Source organism: Anser brachyrhynchus (assembly GCF_964034855.1).
Source record: "Anser brachyrhynchus genome assembly, chromosome: 1".
In the NCBI taxonomy this organism is placed as follows: domain Eukaryota; kingdom Metazoa; phylum Chordata; class Aves; order Anseriformes; family Anatidae; genus Anser; species Anser brachyrhynchus.
The window spans coordinates 147,823,801-147,848,678 of NC_137694.1; the positions used below are offsets into that span (position 1 = coordinate 147,823,801).

The window sequence follows — 24,878 nt, forward strand, 5'->3', positions numbered from 1 at the left end:
TGATGAAATATTGCCATTGGAGATGTGCATTAGAAATGTGAGAGGTCTACTGTATTTTACTGGGTTTCTTGCCACCTAAGCCATCGTTCTTGTGTTTCCTGAGTTCAGAAACCTCTTTTATCCCAGGCTTTCAGTTTCTTGACCAGTCCCTGAAAGGGAGACTGACTCGAGCGTATCAGAAAAGTGGAGGGAAATGTATTAATTTGCAAGTTATTAAATAAATAAACACCCTTGTGAAGCCATCTGTTTTTCTGGGTGTAGAGTTACTTACACGGGGTAGGGCTAAGTATTTCCTGGCTTGCTTTGTGCTGGGCTGCAGAAACGATGTTTTTGCACTTCGCTTTGTGGGCATGCTCTCGCGGTTTCATTGAACAAAGCCCCTGCAAAATCCCTGGCTTATGAAATATTTCCTCTCCATTGGGTCCCAGACAAGAGATGGCATCTGCAGAGCCAGAAAAGGAAGCTCTTGCCTTATAGAGAGAGCTCCCGGGGTGACACAATGGCTGATATAAAGTGTCGGGGGAGCTGAGCCGAAGGCAAAGGAACAAAGGAAGATCCAGATTCAGTGGCTGCTTCAGGAAAAAGGGAAGCAAAAAGTGTCTCGGGGATGGATAAATTTAAGGCTGCGCTTGTACTGGCAGGGGTAGGGGATGCTCTTGGTTACCGAAATTTCTCCCGACAAGACAATGCTTTAGGTGCAAAAATCCAGCAGGAGCTGAAGGAAATCGGAGGGCTTGAGAACCTGGTGCTCTCTCCAGACAAATGGCCAGTAAGTGACAACACTCTCATGCACATGGCTACAGCAGAGGCTGTCATCACAGGTAGGTAAGACGGGACTCACAGCTGCAGTCTGGCAAGGAGCAAAGCTGTAGAGCTGCTGCTTTCCTTAAAACAAGCCTGAGTGCTGTGGAAGTCGGGAGAAAATGTGTCAGAAATGCTGCTGATGTGAATGATAATGCATATTAGCTCATCTCCACGAGCATAAACTTGTGGCCACCACACAAACAGGAATTTTGATTTCTTAAATGTGGACGGGCTCTCCCTGGACTTTGTCTAGGTTTATGAAGTTGATTAAAGCTTAAAGACTTAAAATACTGCATGTCCGGCATAATAGCAAAAATATTAAATAGTTTGTGTGTACACTGCATATGTCAGGGAACGGAATAGCCACCAGAAATAAACCTGTCTGAAATTCTTCTATAAAAGATCTCCTAGAAGATATAATCTTATAAATTCTTCTATAACAGATTAGAGCTTTTCCAAGTGCACTTTGAATGTCCGTGTGCTCACTGCTCCAGGCTGGAGTGGAGTTCCCTCAGTATCTCATCCAGGCTAAAATCTTGAGAGCTATCTCCTCTTTGCTGCCCTGCAGGCACAGGGTTGTGCCTGCAAAGCCAGAAAAGGAGCAAGCTGCTTTGTAGGGAGAGCTCTGTATCTTTAGTCCAAAAACATATTCTAAAATAAGATGTTTATAATAAAGTATATCAGAACAGAGAAAATTATTAATATATGTCTTCTAAAATCACAACAGTTTGAGAGAGAACATTTGTTTTTTCTTGAGGAAGTAGCAGTCTTTTGTAAGATGTCACGATATTTGTATCAACACCGTACCCACTGAGCTAAAACTGAGACCATCACGATTGTCATCAAAACTACATCAGAAGACAGCAGCTATTTTTTTATCTCCTCAAAATGAATCAACTTTTTTAATCTCTAGAAATATTCGTGACTTCTCCTAACACAAGCAGCACTGGATAGCTAGCAAAAGTAATGCAATGTAGCTAAGTATTGCTGAAGTCAATGAGATTTCACTTGTGCCTCTGTTTCGCTGCTTTATCTCTGCCTGCTTCTAGTGTGCTCTAAATTTAGCGTGCAGAGATCAGTTGAAGAGTGTGTCGGGCACTTCGTGCTTGGCTATTAGCTAGCCAATGGTTTAAGGGGTAGCTAATACACTAAAGATAAGGGCAAGATGTCAGCCTATGAAGGAAAAAAGATGACTAACATATTTCTGAATATAGGCTATGATTAAATCCGTATCATATGTTTCTTGCTTATTGAACTCTCCAAAACCATAACTTACGGGTAGTCAAGTCAGTCGGGCTATCTGTACAGTAATAAATCTTAAACACAACAGGAGCGCTGCCCTTCTTTAAAGAGAAAAATAAGGTCTCGCTATAATTCATATCAGCTGTGCTGATCCTGCGCTCTCGTTTCTTTGTTCTGATCAGACGGGCTTTAAAAAAGACGCTGGTGTGGGCTGGTGATAAAGCAACAAGAAGGAGAGGGAAATTTTAGTGAGAAACCTTCATTTCAGAGCAATGCTCGTGAGTGTGGGAAATCAAGTCCTTTCCTTTGCTTCCCAAAAGGGAGGCAGGACCCACCCACAAGAGCCCCAAAGCCAACAGAGTGATGCCCACGAAGGTAAAGGTGGCTCCGTGAGGCTGAAGCCAGCTGGCACTGGCCCCAAATCCACCCTGTGCACAGATGGAAAGTTTGATCTGAGAGCGAAGGACAGATGAAATATTTACCTGCGGGAGTCATTTGTCCCGTGAGGGAGGAACAAAACCAGCACCACCAAAGGCAGGGGACCTACCCCCACCACAAGGAAAGCCTTTTCCTCTCTGATTAAACACAGATTTTAAGAAATGAGCACTCATGTCTAAAGAAGCCTGCCCCATTTGGCTGACGGCTGAGGCACCAGCTTGGCCCCACATGAGGGACCCGTGGTGGGCTCTGGCAGCTGGCAGTGCTGGACCAAGGGACCCTGATTTTGGGGACAGCACTTCTGTGGGTGCTGCCGAGCGGTAAATCCTGCTCTTGGCTCATATCCGGATAAACTGACACCTGATTCCTAAATCTGGAAAGAGTCGGCAGCTTGAAACTATCCTGTTCCTCCAGGGCTGTAAGTAGGATGGCCACTGTAATCAATAGGGCATTTTTCTTGTGAAAGGAGGGGAATCTGGGTTTTACCCTGTGTCTTTTCTCCTCATATCTCTGCATAGATGACACTTTAGAGTGGCTCTGGCTATGGGTCTCCAAACATAGTCTTAAATTAAACCTCTTCTGTGGATTTCAGGAAATCACCAATCTTTGACAAAACGCTAGAAGGTATTTTTAGAACTTCCCTTACCACGTCATTTGATCCGTAGGCAACCCAAGTGTTAGGAGGGGTTTCTTCGAGTACGCTGGAAACATATAGATGGTCAAATCGTGACAGCCTCCTCAGCTCCTGCTGCGTACAAAGCTGTAGGAGAAGTCAGTGGAGGCTTTTCCTCAGTAAGAACCAGGGGCAGGACTCTTCAGGCCCAACACCTGAAAAGCCCAACACATGAAATGTCCCAACAAATGGGATCACTGATTTGCTTTTGTGTTTTTTTATGCATATCTCATTAAAATATTTTGTGGCAATTTAAAAAATGTGGGGGGGAGCTTTGTTTTTAATGTGGATTCACGCCTGCAAATGAGCGCAGAGGTGCGGGCAGAGCCACCAAGGCAGCATGTCCCCGGGGGTGAGACACCTCGGCGAGCACCGCACACCCCAAGGCGAGGTACAACCCTGAGAAGCTCCTGTCAAGGAGCAGAACACCCCTATCTTTTCAATTAAAGGAATTAAAAATGAAAAGGAAAGCAGGAAAATGTAAAAACGGAGAGACAAGAATATTTTCTCTCCAGCCTGCTCTCACGGATGGAAGAGTGTTTATAGCATGGCACCAGAAATGTGACCCGATATACGGGAAGTGGGAGTAGGGACATTTATTAAAACCATAACTAGCTTTTTGCGGTTGTTTTCAGCACTCTCTCTCTCTTTTGTCTTTGTATGACAACCTTTTATTCCCGTTCTGCCCAGACTACTGGTGTCTGGAAGACCTGTACCGCGAGCTGGTGAAACGCTACGTGGATGCTGTTGACAAGCTCTCGGGGAGGCGGCCAGACCCCGCTACCATCGAAGGCTGCAGGGAACTGAAACCAGACAACTACCTTCTCGCTTGGCACACGCCGTTCAACGAAAAGGGTACGGTACCGCTTCCCATTCAGAGATGCTGGCTTGTACAGCGCACGCTCTCAAGATTTGGGGTTATGGGGAAATTGTTTCATTTCTCTCCCCGGCATCAAAGGCTGCTACCCCTGAAACATTTCCATGTTTGCCTGGGGATGGCAAGAGGTCTGCCAGGAATTCCTGCTCTAGGGCACTATGTCCTCTCGTAAACGAGCCCTTCCCTGTTTAACATCTATTTAAAGAGACTCTATTCTTGGCTCACTGCCTTGGGGTCCAGGTCTTTGGCCTCGAGTTTAATGGTTATTTTAAGAAATATTTTCTGCCTTTTTTTTTCATTTAAATGTTTGTAGTTGCGGGTCTTTCCAGTCATACGTTACTTTTCTCCAGGAGGATGCAATGCTAAGAACTATAGCTATTCTGCTGACAACCCCTAATAGTCCTAGCACTGTCTCCCTCCCCATGACCCATCCTTTCTTTTTGTGATTATTTCACTTTATGATAAATGGAATTTCTACTTCAAGCTAGATAACATGCATGCAGCTGCACCTAAGCAGTGCAATTAATCATGAAAGACTGCCACACGACGATGGCAGCTCACATAATATAGACGTTGCACCGTGTCAGAATGGTGTGGTATCACTGTGGTATGTATCGGCACCACCCAACGGCATTGCACATTGATGCAACGCCGTGACAAAAACACGGTGGCACCACGCCATGGCTATTTCTGGGTTTCTGCAGTCAGTTTTCTTTGATACAAAAAGCATCACCCACTCAGCCCCCGCCCCTACAACAGCTGCTGGGAGGGGAAGGATCCTCTCCACGTGTACCCTGCCCACCCCATCATTCGCAGGGCAGATCTGAGAAAGGGCCCCGTTGGCAGTCGTCATGTGTTTTCTGACTGACCGTGAGTAAAATTCAGTCAAAATAATCATGGGAGCTGCTGCTGGCCCTGAGCAGCTCTCAGCACTGTCAGGAGTGGAGCACGGCTGCTCCCCAGCCTGTTGCAGTGCTGGAGCCACATCTCCTCTTTTAGCCTTCCTCCTCCTCAGCCTTTTATGGCTGAAGATTTGTTCTTGGGATACTCTGGGCTAGAAGTGCGTGAAATAAATTCCTTCAGACCTGGCAGCTAAAATGCACTATCTACATCTGGTCCAAAAAATGCCATCCTGAACATCTTAAGTGGCTTTTTTTTTTCACTCTGAGAACAAAAGTACCGGTCACCTGGGTTGGAGATGCTCAGCCTACCATGGGGCCTGACACTACTATGGACACAACTTTTAAAATGACTTTCCACAAACTTCCTCTTAAGGAAAAAAAAAAAAATCATGTTCAATGTCTAACAGTGAGGTGGTATTTTGGACGGGCTGGAACCCACATGCTGCTTTATTACGATCATTCTAGCCATCTCACTTCTAGCAAAAATTCATGTGCTAGCCTTCATGGAACAGTGAAACTGTACCTTAAGTAATTTCAAATTGCTTATATGAAGCTCCTCTGCTCAAATTTATGTGGGTATAGCCAGCACATTGAGCTCCTAAGTTAAATTGCCCTGTGTGTCTCTTTGCCACCTGCTTTCAGGTTCATTAACACAATCATGCAGCGGTACCCAAACTATGTTAAAGGCTGATGGGGTTCCTGTGACTACCAGAAAAATTGTCCAAGGCTGTCCAACACCTTCCATATTAAGAGCTCATATCCAAATTATGTCATTGATAAGCTCTAGGCTGAAAGGAGTGTTTGCTTCTTATTGTTAGTATTTGTTTAAATTTTTGATACAGATGAGTCTGCTCTTTCTGAGAGGTGGTCAAAATGCTTTGTTTCATTACTAAAAACTTGAATTGTTCAGAAGAGAATCTCTGATGGTTGAGAGCAAAACCAGAAATCTGAATAAGGCCAGAAATGTGCCTTTGGAGCCACTGTAAAAGTCAATTTAAAAGCCAGCTTGACTCTACCTGTATCAAATGTATTTCAGGCTGAGCATGCAGCATCCAAGCATGACTTTATGTGCAGCTACTGAAGCCAGCTGCTCTAGTGGTGCTTATGAACAGTGTCTTTTGATGATGGTATGCAATGGTGGTAAGCGCAAGTTAAATGCGGGATGGTGGGGAGCAAAAATGAAGAGAAGGATAAGCTGTAGAGGGACAGGAAGTAAAAGGAGTCAGGCTCTAAGTTTTCATGCAGAACAGCCTGTAGTCACAAAAGAGGCATCCTCTTCAGAGCTCAGTAGCCATTAAGCTGATCTGCATTATTATATAGAGTTGGGAAAAAAAAAAAAAGGAATTCCGTAATAATAGAAAATAATGTAGTGCATGAATGAAGATGATATAGCGTTTTCATAGAAACATAACACAGCTTTTGTAGAAAGAAGTCGCACCTCAGAAATTTGTGAGAAAGTTCATGAAATAGCCAAGAAACTGGAGAACAAAGGAGACACTGTAAAGACAGTCTGTTTGAATTTCCAAAAGACATTCGACAAGATCCCTCACCAAAGTGACCAAGTCACCAAGTGACAAGGCAATAAGTTGCTAAGAATGATGGAAAGGCTCTCATAAGCATAGATAACTGGTTAAAAGACAGTAAACAAAGAGCAGGAGATTGCAGTCTGTCTTCTCCCAAGAGAAAGAGGCAGCTGTGTTGGCCCCATGCTGTTCAACATGTCCACAAACTATCTGAAAAAAACAAGTACATAGTTGGTCAGCAAAGTCTGCTGTCAAAAATAATAAAGTGCAGAGCTGTAGAAGATCCTCACAGCGATGAATAACTGTGATGCAATAGCAGAACTAAATGCAGTGTAGGTAAATGAAAAGTCATATGCATGGGAAAAAAAATATCCTAATTTTATATACACGGTTGCAGTTGCTGAGCTAACTATTACCATTCAGGAAAGGGATCGTGGAGCTATAATAGTTCTATAAGAACATCACTTCAGTGCTCAATAAGAGCCGAAAAATTAATATACTATTAGAAATGACTAGGAAGGGAACAGAGAACAAAGCACTAAACACACTGGCACCACTATATAAATCCATAGCTCCTGTTTCTTGATTACTATATGTAATCTGGTCCCTCCCTCCCTACAAAGGGATGTAAGAGAACTAGAAAGGACATGAGGAAGGATGACTGGGTTAGTCAAAAACAGCTTCCAAAGACACTAATGTCTGAAGTAGATCTGCAAAATCATAGACAGGTTGGAGAATGTTAATACAGGTAGAGAAAACTCACGTCTCCTCCAGTACAGGAACTAGGTACCTCAGATGAAAACAAGTCATGAGTTCAAAGCAAGTAAAAGGACTTCATACAGCACCTAATTAAGCTGCACAACTGTTTTCTATGGGAACATGCAGATGATACAGTTCCGGTAGGTTCAAAAAACAGCTGCGCAAATTCACCCAAGGAAAATCCTTCCAGGGTTACCAAGCAGAAAGATGAAGAAACAGCTGCCTGCTGGATCACGACAGGAAATTGTCAACACTATAGTTAGTACAAAGGGGCAGTGTCATTATACTTTCCTTTTACCCCTTCTTAAATATCCTCTCCATTGGCCACTGTCAGAGTTAGGTTGACCTTTGGTCTGACTGCGGAGAACAGTCCTTATGTTCTCACAGGTATATCTCACCCCTGGTAGGCACTAATCTTGCTGTCCCTTGCTTCATTGATTCACACGGTATCGATACACTGGACTTAATAGCTACTAATCACAGGAAACCCTTCCTAGGCTTAATGTTATTCCATGTGATGGATTTTTTTTGTTGACAAGTTTGCTTGTTTAATTCTGCAAAATGTTTCAATACAGCTTTCTAACAGAGAGGAACACAACGAAGTTGCAAAGGCAACCACCTTCAGACCCCCAGTCTGTAGTGCATCCTTCTCTTTGAATACACTGCAATTTTCTTTAATTTGTAGCTCTGGTGTAGCACAACGCCTGTACCTTTTAGATAACCAGCATGGATTATGTCCCTTGGAGGAACTGGAACTGAGTAGTGGATAAGACACCTTTCAAACAAGAATCATAGAATTATAGAATATCTTGTGTCGAAAGGGACCCACAAGGATCATCAAACCCAACTCCTGGTTCCACACAGGACCACCCAAAAATCAGACCCTATGTCTGAGAGTGTCGTCCAAACACTTCTTGAACTCTGGCAGACTCAGGGCCTTGACCACTGCCCTGGGCAGCCTGTCCCAGTGCCCGACCACCCTCTGGGTGCAGAACCTTTCCCTCACACCCAGCCTGACCCTCCCCTGTCCCAGCTCCATGCCGTTCCCTCGGGTCCTGTCGCTGTCCCCAGCGAGCAGAGCTCAGCGCCTGCCCCTGCGCTCCCCTCGTGAGGGAGCTGCAGGCCGCCATGAGGCCTCCCCTCGGCCTGCTCTGCTCTGGGCTGAGCAAACCAAGGGACCTCAGCTACTCCTCATACATCTTCCCCTCTAGACCCTTCACCATCTTAGTTGTCATCCTTTGGACACTCTTGAATGGTTTTATGTCTTTCTTATACTGTGGTGCCCAGTACTACACCCAGTACTTGAGGTGAGGCCTCCCAGCACAGAGCAGAGCAGGCTAATCACCTCCTTTGACCAGCTAGCAGTGCCGTGCCTGATGCACCCATGGGTACGGTTTGCCCTTTTAGCTGCCAGGGCACACTGCAGGCTCATGTTCAACTTGCCATTGACCAGAACCCTGAGATCCCTTTTTGTGGGTCTGCTCTCCAGCCTCTTGTTCCACTGTTTGTAAATATACCCAGGGTTGCCTTGCCCAGGTGCAGAATTCAGCACTTGCTCTTGTTAAATGTCGTACCATTAGTGGTTGTCCAGTCCTCTAATTTGTCAAGATCTCTCTGCAATGCCTCTTCACCCTCAAGGGAAAGAATGCCGTTTGCAGCACAGGTGTCCACCAGGAGCAATGGCCAGCAATGGTGTGCTGGAGAGGATCTCTCACTATAATCATGATGGCTCAGAAGGGATGAGGAAGAAAGGTCTGAGACTGCAGAGAATAAAATAGTATTTGGGAAACTTCTTTCATGTAATATTTATTTGATATTTGACCGTTTTAGACTGTTAAGGTTAAAGAGGTGGCAGAGTTACTGCACTCAAAAATTTTCACATTGAACTCTCAGGAGGATAGGAAGAAATGTCTTCATCTAACCTTGTTAGATCACTTAACCAGGGTGTCCACTCAGGATAGGTCCTCTCTGGGAAGAAAACAAGCCCTCTCTAGAGAGTAAGTAAGACTCTAATTAGTGTGTATTTCATTTGGAGATGCCAATGGGCGGCTTGTGTTAACGTTTCAGTTTGTATCAGGCAAGTACTTTTGCATCAGATCTTTCCGCAACCCCCGCTATCGCACTTTGATCATGCTCATGATCTTGGAGCACCCGAGATGGAGTCCCTTGGGATGAAACTAAAGGGAGCACAGTGCTCTAGAAGAGCCCCTGGAGCTCCACAGCCACAGCAAGCAGAGCCTGGGGAGCAGCCGAGGGCTCCTCTGGAGGTAGGTGTCCAAAGCACTGACCCTAGCTCCTTGGCATCTGCTGCTTCACTCTGACCTGTGAATTCCTCCTCCTCTGCCATTATACTGGCTAACAGAGGCAACCTTTCTCCCTGCTGCCTGTCTGGGAAAGACAGGAAGAGTGTGCTCCTAATGTAAGTTCCACAGATGCTAAAATTAGGTGGCATAAATATTCCCCCTTATCTTGCAGGGGCCAAGCAGAGAAACACTGATTGCTCTCAGCTCTACCCAAGGTCACTGGGAAGTGTGACTGAGCAAAGGCAGTGCTGAAAAAATCCTAAGTACTTTGAAAAATCGTACCCTATCCATCTCAGAATGAGTCCCTGCAATGAGTATATGCTTTTTTTGGGCATTGGCTTACCAGCTGTGAAGGGGAGATAATCACCTCACTTGTGCCTAGGGAAGATAAGCTCATTAAAACTTCTGTGGGATCCTGATATTACTGTGATGAGTACTGCAGAGAAACTCGTTAGTAAATTTAACTCTCCATTCAATGAGGATTTTAAAATACGAACACCTGGAATCATGCACTCTGTGCTGAGGATTTAAAGAAATACTGAATTATCTACTCAATAAATAATGTCTGTACTGCATGAGACAGAAATTTCCAACAAGTGCAGGCTGTACCATGATGAGTGTGCGCAAAAGCACAGACTTGAGGTTGAACAGGAAACCTCAGTTCTGCCTTCTAACTTTGGAGGATTTGTCTTTGGACTCTTTAATTTCTTTTTCTGACACATTATTTTTGTAATTAATAGAGAATTTTTTGAACTACCTGTGGGGCTCTCTAGGATGAAACATGCAACAAAACTGTAAGATCAGCTGTGATACCCATAGAAAGGGTTTTAGTAATGTGCTTTCAAAAGGAAGACTACTAAAATAAGGGCATAGTAAAAGTGTACCTGTTTTACAGACTGCTGCTTCCAGTCCTGGCATGTGGAACGAGAAAAAAAGAGGTGTCAGTTGAGGATGAGTAAAGATGACATGAGAGTGTGAATAAAAAACGTACTGGTAACAGGCTAGCATGCTGCTCTTTGGTACCTGCTATGCTCTTCATAGAACCTGAGAATACTGGAATATACTGGTAAAATACATTGTAATGTAGTAGTATTGGAATAAATTTGTAATATCAGAATGGTTGTGTGTAGGCAAAATTCCTTGCATGAAACTTTCAAAACATGTAACTTGCTTTGCATGCTGTTTTCCCGCTTCTTAGGGAGCTCCCACACAAGTGCTGAAATAATAAAATGTACTTGCTTCAGATTTTATCAACATATTTATGTATCATCCATCTCCTTTTAAATGCTTACCATTGTTTTACTATAGGCTCTGGATTTGGAGCATCTACAAAAGCCATGTGCTTAGGGATGAGATACTGGAAACCAGAAAGGCTCGAGTCACTTATTGAAGTGAGCATTGAGTGTGGACGAATGACTCATAACCACCCTACAGGTAATGTCGACGGGCATATCATTTCTGTGAAGCTTTTCTCTTCCATGAGTACTAACACAGCTCCTGTAAATCCACTTGTAGCTTTTGCTTTGCAGGCTCCAAGGCTTTCATATGAATTTGCTTGGATAGTATATGTATGTATATACCACTTGTACAATCATTGAATCATAGAATATCTCGAGTTGGAAGGGACTCCTTGAGTCCAAGTCCTACATACAAGCTTATGTATGTGATTGTATATTATACAAACAGCAACCACAGCATAGGAGTATTCCTTCCTAAAATGCCAATAACTAAACACAACCTGTCTCATCCAAAGCATATTCATGTCACTTGCTCTGATCAAATTTTAGGATTCATGTACAACCATATGACTCACTGTTATCATGCGAGTTTATGGTTCAGGGGATAATAATATTTTTCTGTTGAAAAGTCTTGTCACATCCAATCACCGCAGGTAAAGGTAGAAAGCCAAAAAATTCTAACTCCACACATTTTAGGACACAATATGATTTATTATCTAAACAAAACAAAAGTAATTACATTTAATGTTGCTCTGAATATTCAAGTCTGTCATTCTGATAGTTTTATGCTATGTAAGCATGTATTCATTCTGTCTGCTTTAGACAGCATTAAATAAAACCTTAATGAAGGGTGACATGTTCAACATGCTCACTGCTCTGAAGTAGTCAGAACATCCAGCAGGATGGCACAAAATTAGAGGAAAAGAATTTAGAGCAAAGCAGAAAATACCGTTTAACCAATATACAAAATCCACGGTGTGTTAGCAGCAGCAAGCCTGCTTGTAGTTCTGGGTATCCCACCTCATAAAGAACTTACTAGAGCCAGGAAGTGGCATCAAGGAGTATCAAAGTCATCAAATGCCTTCCATAAGAGGATAAATTAAGTCCAGAAAGACTTTTCTGCTTGGAAAGGAGACAAGTGGCACAGCGGGGTACAGTGAGGAGAGTGGTGGAAGGGGCATGAGGGACATCATTAACATCCTGAGAGGTACCAGGGAAAGTTTACCTGTGAGTCTCATAAGCCAGAGACTGGGAAAACCCCACTGAAATGTTAGTCAGGACTGATACAGGATTGGCTTGTCCTGATGTCCCCTCCTAGCCCTTGGCTTCGTCCTTGATACCCTTTTCTGCCACCCTCGCACTGAATATGACACTCTTAAGGATCTTTGTGGCAATTGGGTTAGATGCTGTCTGTCCAAGAGAGGCCCTTTTTGCTGTCTCTGCCTCTTATTTTTTTTTTAATAATTCTGAAAGCATCTATTAGACATGCCTTTGGCTTGACCTAGAATTGCAAGTCTTATGGCAGAAAGAAGTAGTAATTGTCTCCTCTTGAGCTATAACCTCCTAAAATAATTTGGGTTTACCTTCAGCAAAACACATCAAGTTCATGCTTATCTCTATGCACGAGAGAATGTTTTTTGAACCGTGCATCTAGAGAAGTACACATGACAATATTCTCCTCACCTGGGGCTTATTTCAATGATAGAGTTGTTTTCTTAGCCTTCTTTTGCATGTTGCTCTAGGTTGGTTTTGTTGCATTTGACAAAATGCCAGGATCACAAGGAACATGAGAAACATGCTTCTCTGTTTCTGACATGATTGAAGAGTTGATTGTCCATTAATAAAAAGTTAATTTTAAATATATTTGTATCTGAAGAGGAAGACCTAGCTAGGCATGCAGACAACATGTATTACTTAGACAACTGCTTCTTCAAGACAAGTACAGACCAAAGAAAGTGGATGCAACTAGATGGAACAGATTTGTCCCCCTTGAGTAAAATGTACCAGAAAGTAGTTATATCCAACAACCACAGCCACTAAGCTGGATGAATCCATAAGCAAGGTGAATCATTTTGTGAATCCATAAGCAAGGTGAATCATAAGCAACTGAATCATTTTGTGCAAGTCAGTTATTCCATGTGACCTCAATTAGAAGTCTTTCAGTATCACATTAGTGGATTATGTTTATTTTTGACCCCTACCTCAGTTTCTGTCATGTTACACCAGTGAGAACAGAAGCACTCTTCTATACAAAATAAGTTGTAAACCACTGGACACCATGTATTAGCCAAGAATCTTAACATGCCAAGAGCCAGACAGTAAACAGACAGGGGTAGGTTACGTGTGTTTGTTAATCTACCCAACAGTCATGAGGCATCTTACTAATGATTTTACTAGGGACATGACAAGGATGGCACAACCTCAGTTCACATGGTGGTAATCATATTTATCTATTAATTCCAGGCTTTCTAGGGTCCCTATGTACAGCTCTCTTTGTGGCTTATGCAATACAAGGGAAGCCTCTGGTGCAGTGGGGAAGAGAGATGATGAAGGTCGTGCCAATGGCCGAGGAATACTGCAAGAAGACCATTCGCCACATGGCAGGTAATGTCTGAACCAAGAGTTATTTTCTCAAAAACATGTTCAGCTAGAAAGACTAAAGAAACATCACTGCTAACTCTCCCCATTTTTGCCATTTTCCCCCAGCTCATGACTCCACAGGCTGTCCTCCTGCATCATCTGGTTAGACTGTAAGCTCTTTCCAGGTGGTGTCTTCTTCTCATGCCATCTGTTAGGTGTCTGAAATATTGGTGGCAAAAATACAAAGAGAAATGATAATTCCGTACTGCACAGTTTGATCTTTAATAAATCTTCAAAGATTGCTATGGGGTGGTGGGGAAGGAAGAACTGTTAGTTAGCAGGTTATTAAGCAAACTGACTGCTGAGATATGAATTATTCACTTCTTCCATCAGTTAGCACGGGCCAATATCTTCCATAAAAAAAATCCACTACTTTCCTCATTTTGCCAGGAAAAGTTCACCTGTAGATGCCTCTTGACAAAGAGTTAGCTTTTGACCACAGATGCAGATTTGACTTGTTGATATTCTGAACAAATATTTAAGATACAACCTGTTGTATCCTTTTTTAAAACAACTGAGTGGACCACAACTGTTCAACTTGATACTGCTACTTCACTAATGGGTGCGATCTTCAGTACAAAGGTGTTTTAGTTCCCTCTTGCCTGGGAGTGATGCATTTGTAACAGTGAGACCTGCTGTGGACAGATGAGAATAGTTACATTAAAACATTGAGGAAAATTTTCCTGTTAATCTCAAGGGATGACTGTTGAGAAAGACTGAATTCTGTGGAAATCTATAATCAAAAGCACCCAGAAATGAAGATTTACATGGGAAGGAAAGCTGCTGCTTTAAAACCTGAAAGAAGCAGGGAACCTTCCTGAAAGAAAGTGCATTTTCAACCACGTCTCATTGCACACTAAGATTTTTTTTAGATGAGACCTATGAGGAGCAGGTGCAGGATTAGTGTGAGTGAGCTCCTCTTTGAACGACTTTACAGCAGGTCCCTGTCACTCCACCATAGCAGGACCCCTCTGCATGGAGGTATGTGTGTTGGACTCCTGAGGCACGCCGTCCGGGTAGTGCCTGTATTGTTGAGCTTAGTCCTATTTTGGTAGCAAGAGAAGTCTTCTGCATTAAACTTAAGCTCCTTGGCTGGTGAGATGCACTGAAAAGAAGTCCTGCCAAACAGAGTCCTCCTGATTAGGAAACTCTTTCTTGGCTTCTTTATCCCCCTTGGATAACAAACACCATGTTCAGTCACAGAGGGCTTGATTCAGCACCCCTCCCTGCTATTCAGTTGCATTTACTTGCCAGATATCCCATGGATCTCAATGTGACTGTAGTCTCAGGCTGGATGAGGCTGGGTGGGGCAGAGCCTCAGTAGGTCTGATGGCTAGGGTTTCATACCATGTCACAGGTCGTCCACACAACCAACATCTCCTGCATATGCTTTTCCCCTTTGTTACTGAGCCTGTGCATTGCAACAATCACACACCCCTGGTTATCAAGGTGCTATATAGAGAATAGTCATTTCTGAGGTGTTCACATTTTATGGTCATGTGGAAAAGAGGAAAGTGGAAAATGCCTGCTTTAAAATACAAAGCAACCTGTCGCATCATCTGCATTTTCAAAAGCAGTTTTGGAACTAACCGATGGGGTGTTTTTTGGTAGTTTTCTTCAACCAATAAACTTTTTCTTCACTGGATAGTGAAGACCCCAGTCACTGTGGGGTTCCACAAGGCTCCACTTTAGGGCCAGTTCTCTTTAATGTTTTCATAAATGACTTGGATGCAGGACTTAAAGGTTTGAGGATGACACCAAACTGGGAGGAATCCCTCAGGGATAGGGGGGCATTGCAGAGAGATCTTGTCAAATTAGAGGGCTGGACAATCACCAATGGTATGATATTAACATGAGCGAGTGCTGGATTCTGCACCTGGGACAGGGAAACCCTGGGTATATGTACCTATTAGGGGACGAGAGGCTGGAGAACAGCCCCACGAAAAGGGATCTGGGGGTTCTGGTCAACGGCAAGTTGAACATGAGCCTGCAGTGTGCCCTGACAGCCAGAAGGGCCAACTGTACCCATGGGTGCATCAGGCACAGCACTGCTAGCTGGGCAAAGGAGGTGATTAGCCTGCTCTGCTCTGTGCTGGGAGGCCTCACCTCAAGTACTGGGTGCAGCACTGGGCACCACAGTATAAGAAGGAAAATAAAACCATTCAAGAGTGTCCAAAGGAAGACAACTAAGATGGTGAAGGGTCTAGAGGGGAAGATGTATGAGGAGCAGCTGAGGTCCCTTGGTTTGTTCAGCCCCGAGCAGAGCAGGCTGAGGGGAGGCCTCATGGCGGCCTGCAGCTCCCTCACGAGGGGAGCGGAGGGGCAGGCGCTGAGCTCTGCTCTCTGGGGACAGCGACAGGACCCGAGGGAACGGCATGGGGCTGGGACAGGGGAGGGTCAGGCTGGGGGTTAGGGAAAGGTTCTGCACCCAGAGGGTGGTTGGGCACTGGGACAGGCTGCCCAGGGCAGTGGTCAAGGCACCGAGCCTGCCGGAGTTCAAGAAGTGTTTGAACAACACTCTCAGACATAGGGTCTGATTTTTGGGTGGTCCTGTGTGGAGCCAGGAGTTGGACTCGATGGTTCTTGTGGGTCCCTTCCAACTCAGGATATTCTATGATACCGTGATTTTATATTTTTCCTCTTAAAATGCTCTCTATGGTCTGATGGCTGTTAGTGCATTTTCACTCTGTTTTTCTAAACACCCCCTTCTTTAGAGTTCTGAGAACTAGTTTCCCGGTCATCAGGGCCACATAGCTGGAGATTAGTCTCAGTGTGGGGCTGGGGAGGCACAATTTTGTGAAGGTATCAGGTCACGCAAGTCAGCCTGGATGAGTTTACTTGGCAATGAACTGCTTTAAAGATCTTAATCAGCAAAGAAGGACACCTTTATGGCCTGTTAGGAAAAGAAGCAAAACCACAGAATCACAGCGTGGTTTGGGCTGGAAAGACCTTAAAGATCACCCAGTTCCGACCTCCCTGCCATGGGCAGGGACACCTCCCACCAGACCAGGTTGCACAAAGCCCCATCCAGCCTGGCCTTGAACACCTCCAGGGATGGGGCAGCCACAGCTTCTCTGGGAAACCTGTGCCAGTGTCTCGCCATCCTCACAGTAAAGAATTTCTTCCTAATATCTAACTTAAATCAGTTTAAATTCAGTGTAAAACCATTACCCCTTGTCCTATCACTGAATGCCCTTGTAAAAGATCTCTCTCCATCTTTCTTATAGGCCCCCTTAAAGTCCTGAAATGCTGCAGTAAGGTCTCCCTGGAGCCTTCTCTTCTTCAGACTAAACAACCCCAGATCTCTCAGTCTTTCTTCATTGGTTACATCCTTCAGAAAAATAGTTTGGTTGTGTGCACATTCCTCAGTCACTTGCAGCACAGAACTGAGTGACCAGAAAGGACAGAACCAGGGAAAAAGCAGCAACATTTAATTATATTTTAAACTGTACACAAGTAGTCCCATACTGATTCACTGCTTTGCCTTGGCATACTTAGAGGTCTTGTCCATCTCACTGATTTCTAATTCCTGAACCCCATCTGCTTTCCAGACAGGGTTTCATTCAGGCATAAATTCTGCAGAGGTGTGTGTATGTGTTCAGTGTGACTTCTGCAACTTTTCAAGCCTTTATAAAGGGTTGAGCATTGTTTTAAAAACAAACTGAATTTAATAAGATTATTCGCATGCACAAAGTTAAACATTATTAGAGATACTCTTCTCAAAGTGACATAAAAAAGGAGAAAGACCTGTGGTTACTAAAAAAAGGCTTATTTGTATGGGCACAAATAGTAGATGTATGTGTTATTTATCCCTTTTACTATGTTCAATAAGTATTACAATATACAAAAAATGGAAATTTTGGTCGTTCTATCAGCCCTTTCCTGAAAGATCACAGTAATGAACAGAAGTATTAGAGAAATTGCATGAATAAAAACTGATAACTGAGGTAGGAGGTAATTTGTATTTAGGACATGTAAGCATTTTTAGATAATCTTTAGGCATAGTAAAGGAATTTTAAAAATGGCATAGATTTGATTTTTTCTCTCTGTTTTTTGTTGACTCTTGTCTTTTTTCTTAGAGTGTTCCTCAGTAAGTTCTCCAAATCTTATCTTGATGTATCTTAATGTAATTTTAATATATCATAAAAATAGCACAAGATTCTGAAAATACTTTCTTCTCTTTCACATCTTCTTTTTCCAGTTAGATGTCCCACTTCATATTAAAATGCATACTTAGTATATATGCCTGTTTAATGTATGTTACTGGAAAATAACCAGTTTTCCGTATGAGTCAATGTGATCATTTTCTTTAAAAGCTATTTAAATAGAACTGAAAATGCTGCTGAGATGAAATACTGCATGATTAATTTCTTTTGCATTCAGAATATCAGGAACACTGGTTTTACTTTGAAGCCAAGTGGCAGTTTTATTTGGAGGAGAGAGAAATCAATGAGGAAAACCAGAACAAACCTGTCTTTCCGGACAACTATGATGCAGAGGAGAGAGAAAAGGTAACTGCAACTTCAGAAAATGCCCAGAAAGGCTCTGAACTAAGAGAGGTATTTTCAAAGGGACACACCAATATTTTACAACTTTTTGCAGTGCCAGAGCAGAGAGAAAGTCTTTGTGTTTTCTTTTTTCCTAAATTTTCAAGGAAGAATAAAAAACTCCCATCCTTGGTGCAGGTTAAATGTTGTTGTTAAAAAGCAGCTGCAATCAGTCCTGAGGTGCTAAAGGTTCCTGCAGTGGGAGAGGAAGTCCTAATGTCAAATGTGGTGATACTCAGCGCAAGTACAAAACTTGTAAATAAACTCCCATCAGCCAGGGCTGTTTGAGGCTGGAAAAGGCAAACATCCAGCTGGAGGCTCTCATGAGAGCCTAGCAAAGCTGTGGCCCAAGTCCCAAAGAAATCTCTTAGGAGCTGGGTGTAGCTATGGTCTTTTGAACAGAAGACAGCCCTCCTAAGCAGTTATTTGCAAACACAGGCAGTGTCCCAACTAGTTTTAGGTGTCTCAAGAGATTGTGTTTCACCACATCTCATGGGATACTATTTTATAGCATATGTGATCTTTCTTTTGACTTATGACTTCTGGTTAAAACTTCTTAACTCAGGAGAAATAATGCCGTTCTTCACTGGTGTTTACAGCTTTCTGATAACATGCTGGCACCTCTCAAGTTTCTTCACTTAGCAGCTAAGCAAAAAGTATGTGGTTCTTGTCACCTTTTCCCATAAATCAATCCCCCTTTCCAGACTATTAAAGCACAGCTCTATTCTGAGAAGCCACTTTGTATATTTTTAGGTGTTCATCTATGCAGAGAAAGGTGCCAATGGAAGATAGATTGACACTGGATAATAAAAAAATGCTTTAAATACAAAGACTAGATTAAATCTCCTTCCAGCTTTATTTTATCAGTTCTGTGCCATGAATTTGTTACTAGTTTTTTTGTTTCTTCCAGTTCTACTGGAGCCTTAGAAGAGCGTAATGAGATTAAACTGAATAGAATCTCCCCACAGTCGTATTCAAGAGAGAACTGATTTTATTCCTAATGCAGAAACAAAATTTATCTTTGTATTACCTAACCCAACTAGCTTGATCTGCTAAACTATTTATTTTCATGCACAAGAAAGGAAAATGTTGCTTGAACTCCACTACCATGCAAAGACCACAGCCTGGCAGAAGTCTCTCATTTTGCTTACAAATTGAGCATGTTTATAGCCATGGAAAGAATAATCACAGAGAAGGCAACCATCCTGCCTATCTGTTTCACAGGACTGTTTGCCTTTGCACTCCCTCCAAACCATTTTGTGTCTGATTGCCTTTCTGCAGGCAATTAATAAACCACAAATATGTGTCACCCCTTCTCACCAACAGGTTGTTTTGGGCAGGTTCCTGCTAAACCAGCGGCACATTTCTGTAGGCACACAGCAGCTGCAGGAGCTGTGAAAGTTAAGCTCTCAAACGTGGCTGATCTGAGTATATTGCAAAGGCAATTTCCCTCTATAAAAAAGAAATGCACTTCAAACGTTAAGCAGCAAAGGTTGCATTCTGTATAAAAAGGTATACAGCTTAAATTTAGAGGTAACTGGAAATGTGGGGGAAGAAAAACAGATTACCCCTTCTTTAATGTATAAACACAAGGTGGGCAAGCAGCTCATAGTAGGATAAATCATTTTTCAGCAATATATGTTTTGTACATGTTAGATATAGAGTAAATAGGCAGAAATTGCACTGCACTCAGGTTCAGCCTTGCTTCTGTAAACACACCCTTGCCCTGCTCGCTTTCCCAATGCTGGACACATTGCATGACAAACAAAATGTGAGAGGGACTTTGTCCCCTTAAGATGAAGTTGTTTAAACCAGCACCCCAAAAGGTGCTCAGAAAGGGATAGAAAATGGTAGAAAAGGGAGTGCTAGCCAGCTGCAGGTCATCCGCTCCAGGGTGAGGAAGGCAGAGGCAGCTGTGATTACTGACTGCAGGGGTTTGCAGCGAGGAGGGGATGTGTGCATTGCCTCTAGGGCTTGGCAGCAGAAGGGGGAACATAGTCACACCCGCATCCATCCACCCTGTGGTCTTCACTTGCCCTTGCCGAGGGAAGCCGGGCTGTCGCCAATCACAGTGCAAGGCTGCACTTTTGAAAAGTTTGAGAAATGCTGCCTTGGTGCAGATCGATCCCTGGGAGCACTCTTCCTCAAATAAAGAATTCCAAGCAAAGTGAGGTAACATCAGATGTGTGCAGAACATCAGCGATCGTGAGGGCTAAATGGAGCGAAACTTGAGACGCCGGCGTGCTCACCCAGAATAGCACTTCCACGGTTTGTGCTTGCCTTTGGTAGTGTTGCACCTGCGTCAGTGCTGCTCCACCAGAGTAAAACTGCAGAAATAAGGCTTTAAATTTTGCTTGTGTTAGAGGACAGAATAAATTAATACCCTCTTTAGTTTGCAAAGAAAAAAAAAAGGCAACAGACTGAAGGTAATCCAACTCCGCCCTGTTTGATGTAAATGCAGATAAACCACAACAAAGTATATACTGGTTGAGGTTGAAGTGAGTAGATGTAAGCGCAAATCTTCATATACATCGCAGAAACCACAGGCCAGCTAAGCAGCTGCAACTAACTTACCATAACGCAACTTAAACTCCAGGAATGAAAGCTGCCAATTTCCTTTAAATGAAGTTATTTTTAATGATAAATTTATCAGAGTCTTGAGTTCATTTGGGGATTTTGGGCAGGTAGAAGTGAGTTCTGGAGGTACTTCCTCTAGAGGAAATCCAGCTGTCTTTTGCAAACCTTGCTGTGTTTTGGTTTGGTTTGGTTTGGTTTGGTTGCTTTTCCTTCTTTCTTCTCCTGGGAAAGAAGTGTTTCTTATATTTGCAAGGTTGTTCAATGGAAGGGGAAAGAATGAGCTTGGCAAGAAAAAGTCAGAGAAAGTGACCTGAGTTAACACAGCCTGAAACTGAGTCCCTAAAGAAATTACCGAATCAAACCTTTTTCAATGCCCACATAAAACTTGGCTAATTAAACTTTTGCAAACATGTGACAAGGGAAGCTGAGAACATTTCCCAGAGGCAGAAAGAAGAACGATAATGTAAGTCCTTTCCAACCCTAATTTTTGAAAGAATAGGGACTTCTAGGGTGTGAAATTAGAATCTTTCTTGATCCTTTTTGGCATTCTTGGCTTGCTTATATCAAGCCAAGTGCTTGACCTGCCAAGTTTCTTCATGTCCTTACTAGTGGAGTGCCTCTACTGTGGGCATGGTGGCCTCTGTCTCTCGGAGAGATGTGCTGCTTCCAGAAGAGACCAACCAGCAGAGAGAGAGGGAGTGCAGCAGAGCCTGCTCTCAGCAAGCTAAATATGCAGGAAGTTGTTTTGCACTCAGTCATCAGCAGAAAGCTCAGGCACCCATATGCTGTTTGCACCCATACAAAATGTCAGCAATTGGCAGCAGGACACTTGCCCCGGTTGAGGTACCCGTCAATCTTCTCGATGTGAAACAGTCCCAGAGCAGAAAAGATCAAAGCTCAAGAGTACCAAATACCTCCTTGTGACTCCCATGGCACAGGGACAGGGTAGGCAAGTGAGATATAGGGTGGTAAGCTGTGGCACGTATCCCCCTTTCTGTTGTCCCACGCTGATGACTCTATCTTTCCTTCAGACGTACCGGAGGTGGAGCTCCGAAGGCCGGGGCGGGAGACGGGGCCACGACGCCCCCATGATCGCCTACGACGCCCTGCTGGGGTGCGGCGGGGACTGGACGGAGCTCTGCAACCGCTCCATGTTCCACGGAGGTGAGGGCGCGGCCGCGGCTCCCATCCCCTGCTCCTTCCTGCCACAGGGTCCTCACAGGAGGTGGGAGTGAGACCTGCCTGTGAATGGCCGCTGTTGACCAACCTGCCATGTCACCGGTTATTTCTGTGTCTCCTGGTTTTACACCATCACAGAGTCACAGCATGGCTGAGGTGGGCAGGGACCTCTGGAGATCACCTGCTCCAACCCCTGCTCCAGCAGGGACGCCCAGAGCAGGCTGCCCAGGACCACATCCAGGAGGCTTTTGAAGATCTCCCAGAAGGGAGACTCCACAACCTCTGTGGGCCATCAATCACATTCTTTTAGCAGCAGCTGCTGTGCAAGCTATTTATGGTCCTTGTCAAATGTTACTTCATCTGAGTCCCACGGTTTTGCCAGAGGTGCATGAGAAGTAAGTCCAATATAACTTAGGGTTGGCATCTTTCTACACCAAAATACTAGCACCTTTGGCAAAGCCACCTTTTAACTGTATATAGTGAAGGCAAGTAAGGCAGAAAAATAAACCAGTGCCCAATCAAGTTCCTGCCAGATAAATCTTAGAGGCACACAATAAGTTATTTCTATACTTTTGCAAGAGAGAACTCCCTCACTGGCACCCACACACCCTGGGCCAGGGCAACTGTGGGAGATGATCCCAGCACTGAAAACACCTGCGCCATGGTGGTGGGAGGTGGTGGCCCCTCACTGCAGAGTCTGGCCAACAAGAACCTACAAGGACCACAATGAGCATTGTTGCTACTTATCATGGGGTTAGATGTTTTAAATCACATGCAGTGTCATGCTGTGGTGTTAGGATGGGAGACACAGTCTCCAAATCAGCATATTTTCCATGTAGCAGGGACTCCTGCAGTTACTGTTCCCTCCTGTGTTCCTGCCGATAGCTAGCTGCTTGCAAGAGCTGTTGGGTTGCAGTGGGTTTTCCCCAAGCCAAATTAGTAATGAGTCTGTGCTGTCAGCAATGACCTTGTCCACTCTACTGGCCATGTCCCTGCCTCTGCCTCTGGCCACTCAGTCTCTCATTTGACCAGACATGTCCTTCCCTTTCCTAATGCTGGAAAGGTGATTGAGATTATGTTAGACAAAGAGTGAGCCAGAGCTCATCTGTCACGCATCTCCCTGTTGCTTATCCTCCACTAGTGTTAGCCCTCAATCACATTTTCCAAAACCAATCAACAGGTTCACAAACCACGTGTGTGAGCACATGGCAGACAGACATGCATGACTGTCGCATCAGAGTGACCGTCTGTCCCTTGTTCCTCCAGGAAACCAGGCCAAAACCAAACTGTCCTGTCCTGCTTCTTCCCCACTCCCCACCTCAATGCACACACACACACACACACACTGCATAGAAAAGAGACGACATAGAGCAAATATAATAGAAATCTGTGTAATCAAACGTCACAGAAAAAGTAAACAGAGGGATCAATCCTATGCTGTCTCTTCCACTACAAGATCTACAGAGTATCAAATACGAAGAGCAGGTGAAATCTTTGAAACAGACCAAAGGAGATGCTCCTTTCAAACAGTGAGAAAGGATGTTGTAAATGCTAAAAGTTCACCTGCATTCAAAAAGTGATCAAGCACTTGACAGACCCATGGGAAAATGTTTGATGAAGGCCAGGAGATAGAGAGGCCACTCTAGCTCAGGAGCACACACCGCAGAGGCATTGCTGTATGCTGGCCTTGGTGTTACTCTCTTCCCTAGACACGGGACAAGACACGGGGTCACGCAAACCTTTGGGGCTGACCCAGCATGGCCATTATGTCCTTTCCACGCTCCATCAGTGGCTTCATACTTCCTCCCCTGTGCAGTGCGGGCTGTGGTTTTGTACTTAAAGGCGACCCTAAGAGAACTTTGCATCTGTGCTTGAACCCGCAGGAGAAAGCGCAGCGACTGGATCTATCGCGGGCTGCCTGTACGGGCTGGTGTACGGCCTGAGCAAGGTTCCCAAGGGCTTGTACCAGGACCTTGAGCAAAGGGAGAGGCTAGAGTACTTGGGCGAGAACCTTTACCGACTGTCCACGCAGGAAAAGTAAAGCAGTTTCTGCCATTTTCTCTTTCTATAAAGACTATATCAGACCCTGTAGATAATTGACTGACTTTAACGATGAAGGAACTAGCTGAGAGTCAGTCTGAAAGGCTGTATGTAGACTGTGTGCAAGTGAAGATAGCTGAATAATTCAAGAGCAACTAGGTTTTTATGGTGTTCTTTTTTTACAGATGTAGGGATTTCTGAGTATAATGATTGCTACTTAAACCCGTGAGATAACCTCAAATGGAAAAAAATAAATAAAACCTCTTTTGATTGATTTCAGTCTAACTTGCTATAATACCACATTCTAAACAGCTGTGACCAGTAATTACACATACAAAATTAATTTGCAGAACTAATGCTTTCCTGCAAAACTAATGGCAGTGCCCACTTATGGGGATATTCTCTGTATATTTGACAATCCTTTCACCACTGCTGTTCTGCCTTGTTCTCAAATCTAATGTGTCTGTGACACTTGTAAACCTAATATCTCACGGATTATCCTTTAATGAACCGCTGATCCCTGCATCAGCGCTGTGGTGCAAGGTATTGTTACATTACAAGCTTCCAGAAAAGGAAAAGCCAACACTAAAAATACCCCCAAGGCTCAGCAAAGCATCAGCGTGTCCAAACTTCCTGATTTACACTTTTGTTGTTCTTCAGTCTTCAGAACAAACTTTTTTAAAAATACAACTGGCTGAAATATTTGTAAATAAATCAGTGCTTACACTATTTCCTAAGCATCATTATTTATTTTTAGACTGAACAGATTATATGTTGCTGTATCAGTATCATAATTTTTGGCTGAGGTCTTCAAGCAGTTGTAATAGGTCAACAGTACAGCTGTGATACATTTCACAAGTCTGAGAAACAGAAACCCTGGAAAGAAAACAGTTACAACTGCTTTTCCTTTCCTTTCCTTTCCTTTCCTTTCCTTTCCTTTCCTTTCCTTTCCTTTCCTTTCCTTTCCTTTCCTTTTCCTTTCCTTTCCTTTCCTTTCCTTTCCTTTCCTTTCCTTTCCCTTTCCTTTCCTTTCCTTTCCTTTCCTTTTCCTTTCCTTTCCTTCTTTCCTTTCCTTTCCTTTTCCTTTCCTTTCCTTTCCCTTTCCTTTCCTTTCCTTTCCTTTCCTTCCCTTCCCT

General features: G+C 43.8%; 1 protein-coding gene across 1 annotated transcript; it reads left to right on the forward strand.

The window, feature by feature from the left end:
* On the forward strand, positions 1-24,471 carry ADPRHL1 (ADP-ribosylhydrolase like 1). The gene is made up of 7 exons (XM_080577082.1): positions 1-821; positions 3,848-4,012; positions 10,830-10,955; positions 13,223-13,363; positions 17,783-17,910; positions 21,555-21,687; positions 23,586-24,471. Exons 1-7 carry the CDS (start codon positions 608-610, stop codon positions 23,741-23,743), a joined length of 1,065 nt encoding a protein of 354 aa, XP_080433208.1. The 5' UTR covers positions 1-607; the 3' UTR covers positions 23,744-24,471.
* Positions 24,472-24,878: the final 407 nt, after the last annotated feature.

What these genes read in the sequence shown, in the direction of transcription:
- ADPRHL1 (XM_080577082.1), top strand. Translation starts at nt 608, where the DNA reads ATGGATAAATTTAAGGCTGCGCTTGTACTGGCAGGGGTAGGGGATGCT. An exon ending in CACGCCGTTCAACGAAAAGG is followed by an intron (nt 4,013 to 10,829) that starts GTACGGTACCGC and finishes GTTTTACTATAG; the next exon opens with GCTCTGGATTTGGAGCATCT. An exon ending in CCGCTCCATGTTCCACGGAG is followed by an intron (nt 21,688 to 23,585) that starts GTGAGGGCGCGG and finishes TTGAACCCGCAG; the next exon opens with GAGAAAGCGCAGCGACTGGA.